Below are 18,027 nucleotides of genomic sequence, written 5' to 3'. Positions count from 1 at the left end.
GTGCTTTCCAGCCACCAGATGGCGCTATTTTAGTCTTTAGAAATTGGAATTGCTGCTGAGGCTGTCAGACAATAGACTTTATTTTTTATTATTTTATCCACTTTGCTTCAACCGATCACCACCAAAATGTTATCATCTGTTCCTTGTCCCATTATCCACCTTTCCTGAAAATTTCATCAAAATCTGTTAAGAACTTTTTGAGTTATTTTGCAGACAACAGACCAACGCCGGTGAAAACATACCCTTCTTGGCGAAGGTAATGAAACTCATTTCTGATAATGACAAACATTTATGTGCAGTATCTTATTTACACACAAATTTGTTGCGCTCACGTTTCATGAATGAGACTTGCTGTCTTCAGACGTGAGGAGGTGTCACACTTCTAGTTGATGGTAACAACATTCACGTATGTTTATTTGTGAAGTGATGGGGGGAGCGACAGGCTAAGCGTTTGATTGTGGTGTAATGTCCCTTTAAAGCGGCAGACAGGCCTGTTTTATTGTGTCTGCTCCTGGCTGACGGTCACAGGGAGTCTCTGATGTGTTGCTGTAGCATTATTAGAGAGGAGCTGTCACATGTCTCACTGCAGGACGCACAGTAATAATATTAATACAGCTGCTCTGTTCGTCCTCCGGCTGATCGATGACACTTTAATAGTTCCATTAAACTTTTAGCAGCAGCACTCTGCTCTCTAATAATCCCAATCCATCCTCTCCGTCCGTCTCCGCGGGGACTAACGAGGCCGCTTAACGAGCTGCAGTTACCGTGGAGACGACCCCCCCCCCCCCACACACACACACACACACACACACACACACACACCTCAGTGGAGACCTCTGTGATGCCAAAGTGCCCCAGGTGGCGATGAAGGACCCTGACGTTCAGTGACTGGATGACCTCTTCAGCGGGGCGGGGCTCGGAGATCCCCAGCCTATCAGAGGACACGAAGAGCTCGATGCCATTCTTCTTCTCCTGCAAGAGTCAATCAATCACTTTAACAATCAATCAGTCAGTCAGAGGAGCGTCATGTTGGAGTGGTGTGTGTCTTACATTCAGCCGGTTGATGTGCACGTGTCCCGGAGGAACGCCCAGCGCTGCCGCTACGCCTTCCCGAAACCAGCGAAGAAGACTGACGTTCAGCCTCCTCACATCCACAGCCAGGTACTGAGACACGGAGAGAGAGACACGTTATGACCTGCTGTTGTTTATCACCTCATATTGTTCAGTGTCTGTTTACACTGCGCTGGTGTGAGACAGTGTTTCCTCTGGTGTGAGACAGTGTTTCCTCTGGTGTGAGACAGTGTTTCCTCTGGTGTGAGACAGTGCTTCCTCTGGTGTGAGACAGTGCTTCCTCTGGTGTGAGACAGTGTTTCCTCTGGTGTGAGACAGTGTTTCCTCTGGTGTGAGACAGTGCTTCCTCTGGTGTGAGACAGTGCTTCCTCTGGTGTGAGACAGTGCTTCCTCTGGTGTGAGACAGTGTTTCCTCTGGTGTGAGACAGTGCTTCCTCTGGTGTGAGACAGTGTTTCCTCTGGTGTGAGACAGTGCTTCCTCTGGTGTGAGACAGTGCTTCCTCTGGTGTGAGACAGTGCTTCCTCTGGTGTGAGACAGTGTTTCCTCTGGTGTGAGACAGTGTTTCCTCTGGTGTGAGACAGTGTTTCCTCTGGTGTGAGACAGTGTTTCCTCTGGTGTGAGACAGTGTTTCCTCTGGTGTGAGACAGTGTTTCCTCTGAGCAGCAGCTTCATTTGGTTTCCTTCGTCTTTACTGGGCAACATTCACAAACACATGTTGAGTGTCAGTGTCCATCCCTCCATCCCTCCATCCCTCCATCCCTCCTCACCCGACTCCCCCTCCATCCCTCCATCCCTCCTCACCCCCGACTCCGCCTCCATCCCTCCTCACCCGACTCCCCCTCCATCCCTTCATCCCTCCTCACCCCCCGACTCCCCCTCCATCCCTCCATCCCTCCATCCCTCCATCCCTCCTCACCCCCGACTCCGCCTCCATCCCTCCTCACCCGACTCCCCCTCCATCCCTCCTCACCCCTGACTCCCCCTCCATCCCTCCATCCCTCCTCACCCCTGACTCCCCCTCCATCCCTCCATCTCTCCTCACCCCCGACTCCCCCTCCGTCCCTCCATCTCTCCATCTCTCCTCACCCAAACTCCACCTCCATCCCTCCATCTCTCCTCACCCTGACTCCCCCTCCACCCAATCCATCTCTCCTCACCCCTGACTCCTCCTCCATCCCTCTATCCCTCCATCTCTCCATCTCTCCTCACCCTGACTCCCCTTCCATCGCTCCTCAACTCACTGACTCCCCCTCCATCCCTCCATCCCTCCATCTCTCCTCACCCCAACTCCCCCTCCATCCCTCCATCTCTCCTCACCCCCGACTCCCCCTCCATCCCTCCATCCCTCCTCACCCCTGACTCCTCCATCCCTCCATCTCTCCTCACCCCTGACTCCCCTCCATCTCTCCATCTCTCCTCACCCCTGACTCCCCCTCCATCCCTCCTCACCCCCGACTCCCCCTCCCCCTCCATCTCTCCTCACCCTGACTCCCCCTCCATCCCTCCATCTCTCCTCACCCCCCCCAACTCCTCCTCCATCTCTCCTCACCCTGATTCCCCTCCATCCCTCCTCACCCTTGACTCCCCCTCCATCCCTTCATCTCTCCTCACCCCCGACTCCCCTCCATCCTCCATCCCTCCTCACCCTGACTCCCCCTCCATCCCTCCATCTCTCCTCACCCCCGACTCCCCCTCCATCCCTCCATCCCTCCTCACCCTTGGACTCCCCCTCCATCCCTCCATCTCTCCTCACCCCCGACTCCCCCTCCATCCCTCCATCTCTCCTCACCCCCGACTCCCCCTCCATCCCTCCATCCCTCCTCACCCTTGGACTCCCCCTCCATCCCTCCATCTCTCCTCACCCTGACTCCCCCTCCATCCCTCCATCCCTCCTCACCCTGACTCCCCCTCCATCCCTCCATCTCTCCTCACCCTGACTCCCCCTCCATCCCTCCATCTCTCCTCACCCCTGACTCCCCCTCCATCCCTCCATCCCTCCTCACCCCCGACTCCCCCTCCATCCCTCCATCCCTCCTCACCCTGACTCCCCCTCCATCCCTCCTCACCCCGACTCCCCCTCCATCCCTCCATCCCTCCTCACCCTTGGACTCCCCCTCTATCCCTCCATCTCTCCTCACCCTGACTCCCCCTCCATCCCTCCATCCCTCCTCACCCTGACTCCCCCTCCATCCCTCCATCCCTCCTCACCCCTGACTCCCCCTCCATCCCTCCTCACCCTGACTCCCCCTCCATCCCTCCATCCCTCCTCACCCCTGACTCCCCCTCCATCCCTCCATCTCTCCTCACCCTGACTCCCCCTCCATCCCTCCATCCCTCCTCACCCTTGACTCCCCTCCATCCCTCCATCCCTCCTCACCCGACTCCCCCTCCGTCCCTCCATCTCTCCTCACCCCCCAACTCCTCCTCCATCCCTCCTCACCCTGACTCCCCCTCCATCCCTCCATCCCTCCTCACCCCTGACTCCCCCTCCATCCCTCCATCCCTCCTCACCCTTGGACTCCCCCTCCATCCCTCCATCCCTCCTCACCCTTGGACTCCCCCTCCATCCCTCCATTGCTCCTCAACTCACTGACTCCCCCTTCATCCCTCCCCCTCTTGTTTGGCTCCTCTGGTTTTCCCAACAGTCTCTCAGCTTTCAGCAGAAGTGATACGGAGGCAGGTGAAACACAAACACTAATGACTCATCCTGGATTTTACTGTAATCACAGTGTGTGTGTGTGTGTGTGTGTGTGTGTGTGTGTGTGTGTGAAGACAACCCTGAGGGCTTGTAAACACACACAGAGTTGATTGGTTTGTGTTGCTGATGTTGCTCAAAGACACACAGACGCCTTCTTTCCTCCATCACACTGAAGAAGGTCGAACTCATGTCAGTCAAACCTTCATGTAAACGTGTAGGTGAAGAGGTTACACCTTCAGGCTCCGCCTCCTGTAACTACAGAGGTACCGCTATAGACAACAAGAACTACGACTGGTCAACCTGTGATTTGACGAATATAAAGTACGCTGAAAAAAAGACTCAGTTATCTTCTGATTTTTAGTAACACACATCCAGCAAAGACATCTCCACTGCAGACACTCTGCTCGCTGAGATCATCGTCATCGTGATGTCAACTTGCACGATTAAATTAAGTTATTTTCTTTCAATATTTGAACTCAACAATTAATTTGCCATATATTAGTCCTGAAAACAGAGGACAAACAGAACTGAGCACACATGAATCTGTTAATTTATCACAACTAATATTGTCATCAGGATATTCAACATTACTGCCTACTGCGTAAAACGAGACGATGTCAACCTTCTTCCTTATCACAGAGTGAATAAAAGACTGTAAACACAGTTTGTTTCGAACGTTGAAAACGTCACTGTCAACATTTATGTTGCTATAGATACATCCACTAGATGGTACCAGAGGGCGGAGTCAGAAGTTTCTGACAACAACAAACATGGCGATGGTGGAGGAGGTCATATTAATGGACCTTTTAACAGAGGCATTGGTGTAGATGGTGATCTGTGACGCCATTACTGGATTTTTTGCTGATATATTTGGTATGTCGATATGTAACAACTCATTTGACTGATAACCATTACCGATATATCCATGTTTTACTCCACCTAATTTTGGAGATCGTCAAACCTCTTCTGTAGTGGAATTAACATCATGTTATACAGACATACTCTTATCGTGACGGCCCACCAGCAGATGGAAACGATATCGGCCGATACCGATGACATGCCGATATTATTGTGCATCCCTTTGGACATATGCAAGGAGAATTCTTTTCAGTATATAACCAATTATTTCTGATCTGCCATTTTTGAAATGTCTTAGTCGTGACCTACGGTCTCGTTTGGACTGTGCTACACTGCCCAGCGAGCTCCGGTGGTACTGCTCCGTTTCGTCCATATCCGTGGGCTCTTAGAAAATGTGCAAAAATACAGACGACATGAATGCAGAGTACAAACAGAAGGCTCAGTCTGCGTCTATATACGTGTCTAACTTTGAGCAGAAATTAGCCCTTAAACTCCTCTGTCTCACACAACCAGCTGACAACAGGATGGATTCGTGACCACTGACAGTTTAACACAATGGTCGGCAACCTGCGGCTCCAGAGACACACGTGACTCTTTAGCAGCTCTCCGCGGACTTCCTGTGGTTTTGACAGCAAAATTACATGGAAATGAATAACTGTTATTGTTTCAATTTTCATTCCTTGTCGTAGGCGTTAAGTAATTCAGAAATTCTTCAATTGTTTTCTCAACTAAATATGCATCATACGACTGTCGCTGGGCGCCGTTTCCTCTACAAACATCACGAGCAATGGCTACAGCAATCCTGAGTCTCCAAAGGTAGGCTAGCTGTGGATTCCAAATCCAAACAGGGTAGCCACCTTGTGCTAAAACATATTCATGAAAGCTTATTTAGATCTATTAGTAATTAATAATGTTGATGAATTTGATTTATTACTTAGGCTGTATTACCTTTAATATGAGGTTCAAACATGTTTAGCAGCTCCGGACAGATTTTTTTATTTTTATTTTTTGGCCAAAAATGGCTCCTTTGATAGTCAAGGCTGGCGACCCCTGGTTCAACATGATGGACGCAGCCACTGCGATGTCACCCACTGGTTTGTGGAGTAATGTTCTGAAGCCTTGGGTCTGACATTATGGCCAACGTCTTAGGATTTTAGAGCGAGAAGTGACCGTACAAACGGTTTCTCCTGATGGAGCTATGCTAACAGTTTCCCTCTGCTTCCAGTGTTTGTGCTAAGCTAAGCTAAACATGTCCTGGCTCTGTCTCTGAGAACAGATGAAGCTGGTATTGATCATCCTGTCCAACTGTGAGCGAGACAAAAAAACATCAAGTCTGACGTCTGCAGCTCAAACACACTGACTGCTGCTGCTCTGTGTGTGTGTGTGTGTGTGTGTGTGTGTGTGTGTGTGTGTGTGTGTGTGTGTGGGCGGCTGTTTGCTAATGGCTAAAACAACAACATGTTCTGTTGCCACTTAATTCAATATCAGGAACAATAAACCACAGCCAGACACACACATACACACACGCGAGCGCGCGCACACACACACACACACACACACACACACACACACACACACACACACTGATGTTATTATCAGTCTGCCTCTGGTCACAGTTTGTTCTGTTAAACAAACTCTTATTTTTCTGTCTCACACTGGAAATAAAATCCTGTGGAACAAACAAACAGAGCAGCGCTCACCTGCAGTCTGAAAAGCAACTACAATAATGTTTTATTATAAATATTTGTTGGTTGATTTCTACATTAATCAGTCATTCAGTCAATAACGTGTCAGAAAACTATTTAAAAAATGCTCCCAAAAAAACAAGATGGTGTCTTCTAGTCCGACCAACAGTCCAAAACCCAAAAAGATTCAGTTTACTGTCATAAAACACAAAGAAAACAAAAAAACTCAACTGCAAATCAAACAGTTTAAGCAACTAAAAGCCATTTAAACAGTTTAATAAAACCTACAAGCAAAGAAATCAACCAATTAAAGAAACAATCCAAAGGATCAAAACACAAACTAGAAAAATACCACAGCCGATAAATAGTAATAACAAAAACAACTAAACAACCTTACCAAGTAAACATGTAAACATTGTTGATCCTCCCCGTCGACCACAGGAAGCTTTCACTCAATGAACACAGAGAACAGCAGAGAGAGAGAGAGAGAGAGAGAGAGAGAGAGAGAGAGAGAGAGGCTGGCCGCCTGTCAGTCAGAGCTCAGGGACTTTTCGCTCCATTTCCTGATCTAATCATTCCCTGATCTGTGATTGGCTTACAGCTCAACCTGCCACCTGATTGGCTGTCGTCCAGGTAATGCCATTATCCCGCTGCGCTTCCTGTTAGGATCAGGTGCTATTTATGTCCAGCAAACACACACACAGTAATAGCCAGTAATTAGCTGATAGCCCTCGGGGCAGATGGGGCAGTGGGAGAAAGGGGTGAGTGGGTGCGAAATTGTCAATATAATTTATAAAAATATATCAGATGTTTAGAGAATAACGAAATGAAGAAAGAACTGGTCCAAAATTCCCATTGAAATAAAAATGAGACATGATAGTGCAGAAAATTAATCAAAAATCTACCAACCAGAGCGCTCCTCCCCATAGCAACAGTTGCTAACGTACTGGGGTTCAACGCGGATAAATCAGTGATTTATATTATTCTAACATAGTTAAAAGGTGTGCTTGGGGTGTCGGAGTAGTTTTTATTTTTTATTTATTTCATAATATGTGATGTGATCCAACAAAGTTATGCTAGCTACAGACTGTTGTTAGCTCGCTATGCTAACCTGTTGGGCAGGCCTCAGACAGGCCCGGCTCGTATTAGACGTTAACTTGCTGGCAACATTAACGTTTGTAGAGGACAACATTGCTGTTTATATAACATCAGCTAACTATTACTGTGGTGTTAAACTTGTAAACACTCTCAATATAACGTTAACGTCGGGCAAGAGAGAGCTAGCAACCGTGGGGGGACAGCTCACGTTAGTGGCCATGGCTACCATCGGACATCGGGACAAAACAACGATTTTCACCAGTTTTCGGATATGTCATGTAATGTCTGTTCAGTCAACTGTAGCCACGTTTGGATCCAACGTTTTGGACAGAATGATCGATTCTATTCGAATTACGAGAAAGTTAAATCTCCCGGTACTTACCATTGTGTCTTATGGGAATGAACCCCCACGAGACTAGTTTTGTCGAACCCAGCAACAGTAACCAAGGAGGGAGGGTCTTGACAAAGGTGAATTAGCTGATTAATCAATTAGTTGACTGACAGAAAATTCATCCACAGCTATTTTGATAATTAGTTAACTTTTCTACGCAAAAATATTTTCTGGTTCCAGACGCTCATTTGCTGTTTTTCTTTGTCATATATGACAATTAATTTATCTCAAATTAATCTCAAAGTTTTGGACTGTCAGACAAAACAAACAAACCGGAGACGTCACTGTGGCCTCTGAGAAACTTACAATATAATTTTTGAAACCATTAATTGCGAAAATAATCAGCAGACTCATTGATAATAAAAATAATTGCTAGTTACAACAGAGTTGAAACACCATCAACCCTGGCGCTGTGAGCAAGATCTGAAAACGCACCCAGCTCTGCTCAAAAATACAATAAAACAAAAAATAAAGCTGAATTTTGGACAGTTAGAGGCAGTGCCAGTGCTTGGCTTGTTCCCCAAACATGTAATTTATTACTCATACTTTTGATAAGTAATATTAATTTACTTATTACTCCCTGCCAAGAGTTATTCACTGCAGTACTCCGAAACTCAACTGTGCCCCTCTGTGTAAATGTCAGGGTAACCTCTGTAAGCACAACTGAGGCCAGATAGATAGCAAATTATTTTCTACGTAAGGATCTTCCGTTGCCTGTGAACGGCAAGGATCTGCCTGAGAGTTGGAGAGTCAATTGTCGTGATAGGCAACATTTCATTTCTTTTATTTAGTTTAGTTTTCTTTAGTTCTTTGTCAGTTTTGACCTACAGCTGTCTGCGATTAAAATCCAGTTTTGATTTTGTTTGCTGGGCTACAGCCAACTACCACGGCCAAAGAGGGCTCACTTTTAGTGAGGTGTGTTTCCACGAGCTTCACATAGTTGTGCTGTTGGTCGTAGTCTGTGTTGTAGACAGTTTGAGGTAGTAGTAAGTAGTAAGTATATTTCCAGCTGCTGAATGTCAGCGTTGCCATTTTTCCAAGCTAGCCTTCTGCTTTGTGACATGTGACATGCACAGTGCGACGAATACAAAAATTAATCTGAGGATGCGACTGATTGTTGGATTATAAATCAGCAGGTGGGTGGCAACAAAACTGAGGTTGTCAGAAGCTGACACTGGGTGAGAGGCAGGGTTCACCCTGGACCAGACTATCACGGGGCTGACACTATAGCCCCTTTTACACTGCCAGATTTTCAGCGAATGTTGGGCCGTTTTGCCGGCAAGCTGCGAGCGTTTAGACAAACAGAGCCGGATTGGTGATGATTGATCCGAGGCGCCCAATTTTCCTCCTCGTAGGGTAGACATATTGGTGGAACCTCTTTAGTTTAAACAGAATGAGGCGGCCTTCTGCAACAGGAGGGGCTGTTGATGACTTGTGGGAGGAGCTGTTGATGACGCCGCACATGCGAGCCACTGGCGGTGGATAAACAGGAAACAGCTGATAGCAGGAATTAGCGAGCAGCTAGTAGCAAGAGGGAAACACAAACCTGACAGACACTGTAAAGATGAGCAACTGGGGAGACAAGGAATTGTGCGCCCTCCTTGTCCTCGCAAACGAAGAGGCCATTAACCGTCAGATGACGGGGACGGTGAAGGACGGGCCGACTTACGAGAGAATCACCGAAGGACTGACCAGCCGCAACTTCCCTCCCACGTCACTGTTTACGTCACACGCTGAGCTACACGTTTTGTTACTTGCTCACGCCCCCCATTGCCCCGAAAAAGGCACATTCTGTATAAACAAAAGTAGGTAGGCGGCATTTTGCTACACTCCCTGATTTTGTTTTTATACTGCCAATGCTGAAAGAAGACTGATTGGGCTTTCCTGCAAATTGGCACAACTCCTGTCTAAAAAGGGGCTACAGAGACAGACAACCATTCACACTCACATTCACACCTACGGACAATTTAGAGTCACCAGTTAACCTGCATGTCTTTGGACTGTGGGAGGAAGCTGGAGCACCTGGAGGAAACCCACACTGACACAGGGAGAACATGCAAACTCCACACAGAAGGGCTCCTCCACCCTGGGTTCGAACCAGGAACCCTCTTACTGTGAGGCGACAGTGCTACCCACTGCATCAGTGTGCCGCCATTTTAACTTCATAGAGTTCTTTTGGTCAGTTTCTTTATTGATCAGCTTTTAGCATTTCTGATTAAACACGACCAAACTATCACTACTGTACATTTCACTGGGCAGGTCTAAGTCCTTACCATCTGTAAATTACTCAAAAATCAGAGTTTGCTTCAGAGAGCGGAGCATAATCCAGAGTCATGAGGCAGAGCGACTGGCTGACACACGTAAAGATATTTATATATGTTTCTATGAGACATTTTATTGAATCAGCCAGAGCAATGAGATTACTGCAAGCGAGTCATTTCTTGCAGCGTGTTAGCTGTGCAGCCTCTCTTCAGAGCGCTGACGGGAAAAACGTGAGCGCCACGTGCAACATCCAGCTCAATGAGATCACTCTCGCACACACACACATGCAAACACACAGCTGAATGAGTGGGTTGACGTGAGGTTAGATTATTCACGCTTGTGTTGGTTCCTTTGAGAAAGAATGGCTCCAGTTCAGAGCGGAGCAGGCTCAATAATCTCTAATCCGACATGAAATATTCCCTTTATTTAATAAGTGAGTGTGGAATATTTTACTAATTTATACTGCAGTAACATCACCGTCATCATCACAGCTTCATCGCAACACAAATATGGTAAATTACTTGGTTACAACAACCAGAGGCTTTTTACAGGAGTTGCTGGTTGCTCTAAAACTAAAATTCTTTTTGCAAATACACTAATATGTTGAAAAAATAAAACGTTAAAATGTGTGTTTATACAGGAAACAGATGAAGCTGCAGTGGTATCACAGCCTCCTGGATGAATCACGATTCTCTCTGTGGGTTTGAAGTGGCGTCAAAGTTCCCTCCACTAGCAGACGTAACACACACCGCTGACATGAATAATTTAATAGTTTCTCTCACACACACACACACACACACACACACACACGCAGTTTGGGTAGTGTGTAGGCTGAGATTTGAACTTGAGCACAGCAAACCCGCCTGCTGCTGCTTTCATGCTGCATGTTTAAACATTTGCTTTGTAGCTTTCACTGGCACAAATACACAGATCTGCAGGTAACGCAGCAACAGTCACCTCAGATATGAAAAATAATCACCATCCTGTGGTTGTATGACTCTGCCCACCAGTCCACCCTGTGGTTGTATGACTCCGCCCACCAGTCCAGTGTCTCTGACAGTCTCCATCCATGTCAGTGAAAACATGGATGCTTCACACACAGAAGATCTATACAATCAGCACAGTTTCAAGATTAGAGTCACCAATTCAGTATCTGACCAAATGTCTCCCCTTCTGTTCCTGAGATATGACGTTAAAACATGATGATGTCACAGTCAAGCTGACCTTTGACCTTTGGACCTTCATCATTTCATCCTGTTAGACATTTGTGTTAAGAGTTGTCTGAATTAACGTATGAATTCTTGAGTTATGGACAAAACATGTTTTGTAAGGTCACACTGACCTTTGACCACAAAATTGTAATCAGTTCATTATTGAGTCCAAGTGGACGTTTGTGCCAAATTAAAAAAAAAAAATCCCTCAAGGTATTCTTGAGATATTGCATTCAGGAGAACAAGACAGATGTGAGGTCACACTGACCTTGACCTTTGATTTAAAAAAAAAAAAAAAATCCAATCAGTTCATTGTTGAATTCAAGTGTACGTTTGTGCCACATTTGAAGAAATTCACTCAAGGCGTTCTTGAGATATTGTGTTCACAATGATGGGACAGACAAGGATTTGGACATGGACGGACAATGCTAAAAAGAGAACTCCACAGATCTAGCATTGCACTCATACAACGCTGTCAGGCTGCTTTCACACCTGCCCTGTTTGGTTCGGTTCAATCAAACTCAAGTTCGTTTGCCCCCTCAGTGCGGTTCGTTTGGGCAGGTGTGAACACACCAAAGCAACCGGACTGAGACCTTCTTGAAGAGGTGGTCTCAGTCCGGTTCCAAAGGAACTCTGGTGCGGTTGGTTTGTGGTGAGAAGGTGTTGTGACCTGGATGTGAAGCAACTGCAGTCACATGACACATTGTTTGGGTTAAACATGAGCATGTTACAGTCCTGGAGGATTATTAATGTGCACCTCCTCCTGTACTGCCTTAATATGCACATTCAGCACATCCAATGCATCAAAACATTGTTTTCTAGTTGGAGCCGCGTTTGCCTCGTTTTCAAACTGTATGCTTTGACTAAAATGAACAATGACAGCAATATAGTCCACGATGAGCAGCGCTAAAATCAACCTGCGTAGTTGTCCCTCCATTGTGACATTAGAAAGTGTCACATTTATCTTGCAAGTGTACTCTTCTTCAACGTTTGCTTTACTTCCTGGATTTTTCCCACATGGAAATTCTGACCAATCAAGAGCAGCTTTCTCACACAAGGCATTTGATCTGGTCTGCTTGTAAATGCTGCTGTGAGAACACCAACCAACTCTAGGCAATTATACAACTTTGGAACAACATGAGTCCCTGATTCAGACCAAAGGAGACCACTCTAGGGCTGACAGCAGCCTGAGAGACTCGTGATGGACGGTTTGAAATAAAAAAAGACTGAAATTGATGCAGCAGTAAAGCATCTCAGCAAAAGCCCACATTTCCAATCATCAGGAGAAAAAACACCTACTAGACTTGAACATCAACAGGTTTTTGGATACACAAATATCACAACGCCGACCTGTTCAGGAGGTGGTTAAAGGAATGAGAGACGGAGGTTGTGCTCACACTAACCAACGAGTCAGCCACTGGTAAGGAAACCAGCCGTTCCACTGTTCCACATTTTGACACGATGAACAACACGTCAGAGCACGTTAATCAGAGTTTACACAGCTGCAGGTCAACAGGAGCATTAATAAAATATTTAAACAGCTCAGTAGGAAAATTGTCTTTTTGGGAACGAGGGCCAAAACCGGAATATTTTATGCGTGTGAACTCAGAGACTGACGTAGTGGCACCTTCTCTCATCAACTGAAATTAAAAAATGAAAGCACAGTTCAGAGTCACTCAGCAGCTCTCAGCTCCACCATTAGTTTTTCATGCTCCAACAAATAACTTCAATCTAACACACACACACACATTTGACTATAGTGTGTGTGACAACCAGCTTGCACGTGCTGTGAGAACCTGACAGGAGAGCAAAGGCCACACACACACACACACACACACACACACACACACGCTGCAGTGTCTTGCAGGCATGTGGTGTGATGCAGAGATGGGAGGTGACTGGGTACCATCTGGGACTTACACAACCTCTCTGCCTCTCAGCTTCCACACAAACACATTTGATTCTGTTAGATTAGAAGGGAATATACAACGACTGATAACGAGTTATTACAGATCAGAAGATAGGATGTGTGCTTGGAGTACATTTTGTAAAAACAGAAAAATAATCCAGTTAGTGACACGGCTGCAACTGATAATGATTCATGAGAAAATGAAATCAGCCTCTGCTGTCAGTGAATGTGATCTCATGTCTTCTTATGTCATCGTCAATAAGGTGAAAACTCAACAGTATTGGTGCATCCCTAATAAACATGAAATCAGGCTATCTGCTTATTATTTCTAGATTAATCATATGATAATTTGGTCTAATAAAATGTAAGGTAATGGTTTTTAAAAAAGGCTGTACCAGTCTTCTGAAGCTCAAAGGTTTCGTCTTTAAACCACCTGTTTTTGTCTAACAGTCCAAAGAAATACAAGTTAGAGCTGCAACAACTGACCTATGGCTAAGTCCCGCCCTCAACGCAATGAGCCAATCACAGTGCGTATAGCCATTCCCATACACTGGGACATTCTCTGCCTGGACGTCCATTGAAATGCATTACAGAAAGTCAGTTTGTTGGGTTTTATGAGCTTTTTCTGAGATTTGAAGTTTAAAAATGGTCAAACGGTGTGCATGGGGTACATGCAACTCTGACACAAGGTATCCTGAGAGGCTGGGCGACCAGGTGTATTTTTACACTTTAAACCACATCTCAAGCGAGAAAAGTGTCTCCTTTGGATAAAGTTGTGTGGTAACGTTAGACCACAACATCAACTCAACGTGAATAAGATTAACAATGATGTCTACATCTGTTCTAAGGTAAGTCAACATTGTGTTTGAGGCAACATATTGTCACTTTGCTGGAAAGAAATATAAAGTTATCTTTAACATCTCTAGCTAACGTTAGCTAAAGTTAGCCTAACGTTAGCTCCTAGCTGCGTTGTTCATCATGTCACCTTGTTTGCTGGGAGTTCATTAGCCTATTTTGTTCTAGTTTTGTACTTTGGTGATGGTACATCATTGTTAGCTGTTGTCCAAAGGGCTCTAGTTAAGCTAACGTTAACTTCTGGAGCTTAGCTTCATTAACTTATCTGTAATGGCAGAGATAACAAAGGTTGGCAAACGTTATGCTGAATGATTCAGTGTAAATACTGTAGCACCAAACTAACGGAGAGACACTCTTGGTAAAGATGGTAAAAAGGCCGTTATCCTTTTCTCATATTCTGAGCCAAAAACCTTAACTTCAGTGGCACTTTAACTTGTTGTCTTTGATGGTGACGGCAACCAGATGCGGTTCACAAGCGTACACTGTGACCTGTAAATTTTGGCTTGTAATTTAAGCTTTTCATCGACCTTCTCAACAATAAAATGATGAATATATCCCTCCAATGCGTAGTTTAGGCCCTTTTGGTTACTTCTCAATGACATCTGATCGTTATGTCCCCAAAAATCATCAGTTGCCTCCTGTGAAATGCCGTGTACTGTGACACCTGCCATAGCGCCGGGCACTGAATGTTGATGGTTTGTCCAGGTGAGTGGAGGGGGGCGTGGCTTAGCCATAGGTCAATTAGTCGACTGAACTATTTCAATAACCAATCAATAATTTCAATCTTTCTGTAAGCCAATACTCTGGTTGCAGCGTCTTACAAGTGAGGATTTTATTTTATCATACTCACACACACATCATGTAGGTGAAACGCTGTCAGAGCGTCACTGATGAAAAGGAAGCACCTGCATAATTATGTCAAAAAAGTTAAATGTTTTAATCTACTTGGATCTTCATAAGGTCAGAACTGTAAGTCAGTGAGCAGGTGTTACCTTTAACTTTAATAAACCAAAAAATAAATATATAAAAAACAGACACAGATAAATGTTTAACATATATTAATTAAAGTGCTTTGAGATCTGATTCTGTCATTTAACTGCTTTTTCTTTCCCTCCTGGTGACGTGATGGTGTGGCAGCAGCCTGCAGGGACAGGTCATGTGACCATGCACACAGGAAGTCAATTAACACAGAGCAGCGTTACGTAATGCAGCACTGAGCCTCACAGCGGTTTCTCATTGATAAAAGCAGAGGACAGTCGGCCACAAATGTCAAGTTACAGTGTGATTACAACTGACAGCTCCTGCTCATCAGCTAATCCACAGTTTTAAAATACTCACAAAATAAATACCTTTGTTTACATTTTATTTCCTGTCCTGTGACTTTGTGCTACATCAAAAAAATATGATAAATAATAAAGATCATTTTAGGAACAATGAATTAATTTTTGAGCCATGCCTCCTCAAAGTCCTGCTCGTTCAATCAATCTACCTTGTCTGGACACTGATGGATGGTTGCTAAGGCGTTACTAAGCAGTTGCCACGTGGTTGCTGTGCTGTAGGTTACTATAAAAACCGAATCACAGTGACGTCATGCTAACGACAGTAATTTTTAACATTTAAAGACAACAACTAAACAACTTATCCGACATTCCTCCTGTGCTTATTTTACGTACTGTGCCGCTTCACCATCACCTTTGATACACCAAATCTACTGACATGGAAGCAAAGGAATGTACTGCAGACGGCAGCTGCAGCAAAACGTATTTTAGCCACCTAGAAATATCCATATTAGTGTAAGTGTACGATATAACGATATATATAAGTAAAGCAGTGAAAATAAATATATAAATATAATGTACATTTAAACTGATATTTATTTTTTCGGAGGGTCTTTGTTTAGGCGGATAAAAACTTAAGTGCAACACACACTGCCGCCATATGCCGCGCATCAAAACGCCCACCTCCATTATATTCTATGAACAAACCCACACTGGCACCGGCCGTCGTGCCGCGCCGCTCTGCTTCAGCCCACTGCCCTATTTCCAGCATGGCCAGCGCTGCAAGAAAAGCCTAAGTAACTGAGGCATTTTATGTACGTGACACGAGGATTTTCTACCCAGACGTTACTGTAAATAAACAGTGATTCATCTATAATGTCACGTAAATGGTGCTAGTTGGTTTCTATGGTGAGTCTGGTGGTTGCTAGGGAGTCCTTTGGATTGGTGCGGTGTTATAAGTACAGTATCTTCTGCCATTGTTCCCAACATGTTTTGCACTTGTGACCCGTGAAACAATGAGTCACATGCTTTGGTGTAATACAGGCATGTCCAAAGTTCGGCCCGGGGGCCAATTTTAACTGGCCCTCAGCTTGACTTTCAAAATATACCATATGTGGCCCTTTACACAATAATGGTTAATCGAGCAAGATCACTTCACATTTTTACCCTTCACCTCACAATGACAGGACCATCATACAGTTTGCAGACAGGCGTCACGTATCAAATCAAATCATTGAAAGATAAAAATGGTTGCATTTGTCTCACTTTTTTTTTTAAACCCATTTGATGTGAGAATCAGTTTGCCCCCAGGTATTTTCACATTATTTTGTCTTTTGTTCTCGTCCTTTAATTCTCTTGAGATCCATCAGATTTATCTTGGGATGTCCTGGAGGGTCTCAACCTGCAGTTTGGGCATCACTGGTCTACAGTCTACGGGAGGCCTTTGCACAGAGGTAGTTTAGTTTTATGCAACAAGCATTAAAAGCACATTGAGGAACTTTTACATATAAATGTCTGTTACATTCAGGCCCTGCTGCAAAACAAGTTCACACAATGCTGATCAGATCAGTTATTTTATAATAGATTCATTTAGTTTTTGTTGTTTTTTTCTGTTCTTTATATTTCAAAATAAAAGGAAGGAAGGGCACACTGCAGCCATGGAGCAGCAGTCAGGAGTCTGGCAGAAGCTATGGCTAAAAATCCTGAGAAGCATCTAACAAAAGTTTGTTGAGTGGATACTTCAGATAAAAAAAAAAAAAAGACGTCTTTAATTTTTTGTTCTTTTGAAAGGCTCTTTACATAACTGGTCCTTCACTGTAGTGGTCCAGAAATGTCATCACATGACCAGGTAACCTGCAGATGAATACATATACATTATTTACTAAAGTACAAATTTAAATTTCACATTAATCTTTCATCGCACTCTCAGCGAGTGAATGTTTTATTCATCAGGCGCTGTGCAGGGTGACCTATATCCCACTGCGAGGACCCCTGGACCCTGACGGCTGTGGAGACTGAACCAGAGAAACAGTCTGCAAACAGACAGACAGACAGACAGGTAACCCGTCCAGCATTCACGTCTGTCTTTTGGTTTCCGCCGTAGGTTCCTCCAGATTGCCTCTCCCTCCCACAATGCATCTGTGGCGACGACACCTCTGACTGTGTTGGCAGAGGACTGTGTGAGTGTTGGCGGTGAGACCTCGGTTAAATTAATAATCAGAATATATTTCTGCAATAAATAAAAGTCTGAACACTGAATCAGATCACATTTACTAACAACACTTCATCCATACTGAGTCCATTATACTGCCCTTAGTACACAAGTCATTAATATATAGTGTTAAATACTAATATTAAATGATGTGAGATGTGCACTAGGAGACATCAGAACACAGAGATAAAGTTTTACAAATAGAAATGCATGTAATATTTCTATACGCTGAGTTTACATCAGCTGGCATGTGCCGTTTTTTTGCCGATATCACGTGTCGGACAGATGAAAATATCAATGGGCAAAATGTCTGTTGGGAAATCTGCCAAGTAAATAAATAAACTCATTACTAGCATGTTAAATAGCCAAACATTGTGTGACCTTTAAGATCTGCTGCCAAGACAACTGATTCTATCCAGACCAGATCTATTGATCCAAAGCAGCTGCACAGAGTGTGTCCCTGCCCCTTCAGAGCATACGCCACACCCAGTGGTCACAG

The 18,027-nt window shown here is 44.8% G+C and overlaps 1 protein-coding gene across 2 annotated transcripts in view; it reads right to left on the bottom strand.

Moving 5' to 3' along the window:
• Positions 1–18,027, bottom strand: part of ptprr (protein tyrosine phosphatase receptor type R) — a 58,497-nt gene that overhangs the window by 21,954 nt on the left and 18,516 nt on the right. The window contains exons 3-4 of one of the 2 annotated variants that reach the window (XM_049566374.1): positions 1,051–1,164; positions 823–972 (exon numbers count right to left, since the gene is read on the bottom strand). The exons of the other annotated variant lie outside the window; for it this stretch is intronic. Of the exons in view, the coding sequence (XP_049422331.1) occupies positions 823–972; positions 1,051–1,164 (264 nt within the window). The remainder of the gene's footprint in view (positions 1–822; positions 973–1,050; positions 1,165–18,027) is intronic. 2 annotated transcript variants of the gene reach the window in all.

Source organism: Epinephelus fuscoguttatus, linkage group LG22, assembly GCF_011397635.1.
Source record: "Epinephelus fuscoguttatus linkage group LG22, E.fuscoguttatus.final_Chr_v1".
NCBI classification, from domain to species: Eukaryota; Metazoa; Chordata; class Actinopteri; order Perciformes; family Serranidae; genus Epinephelus; species Epinephelus fuscoguttatus.
Note: the sequence above shows the minus strand (reverse complement) of the source record. Positions and strands in the feature narration are given on the sequence as shown.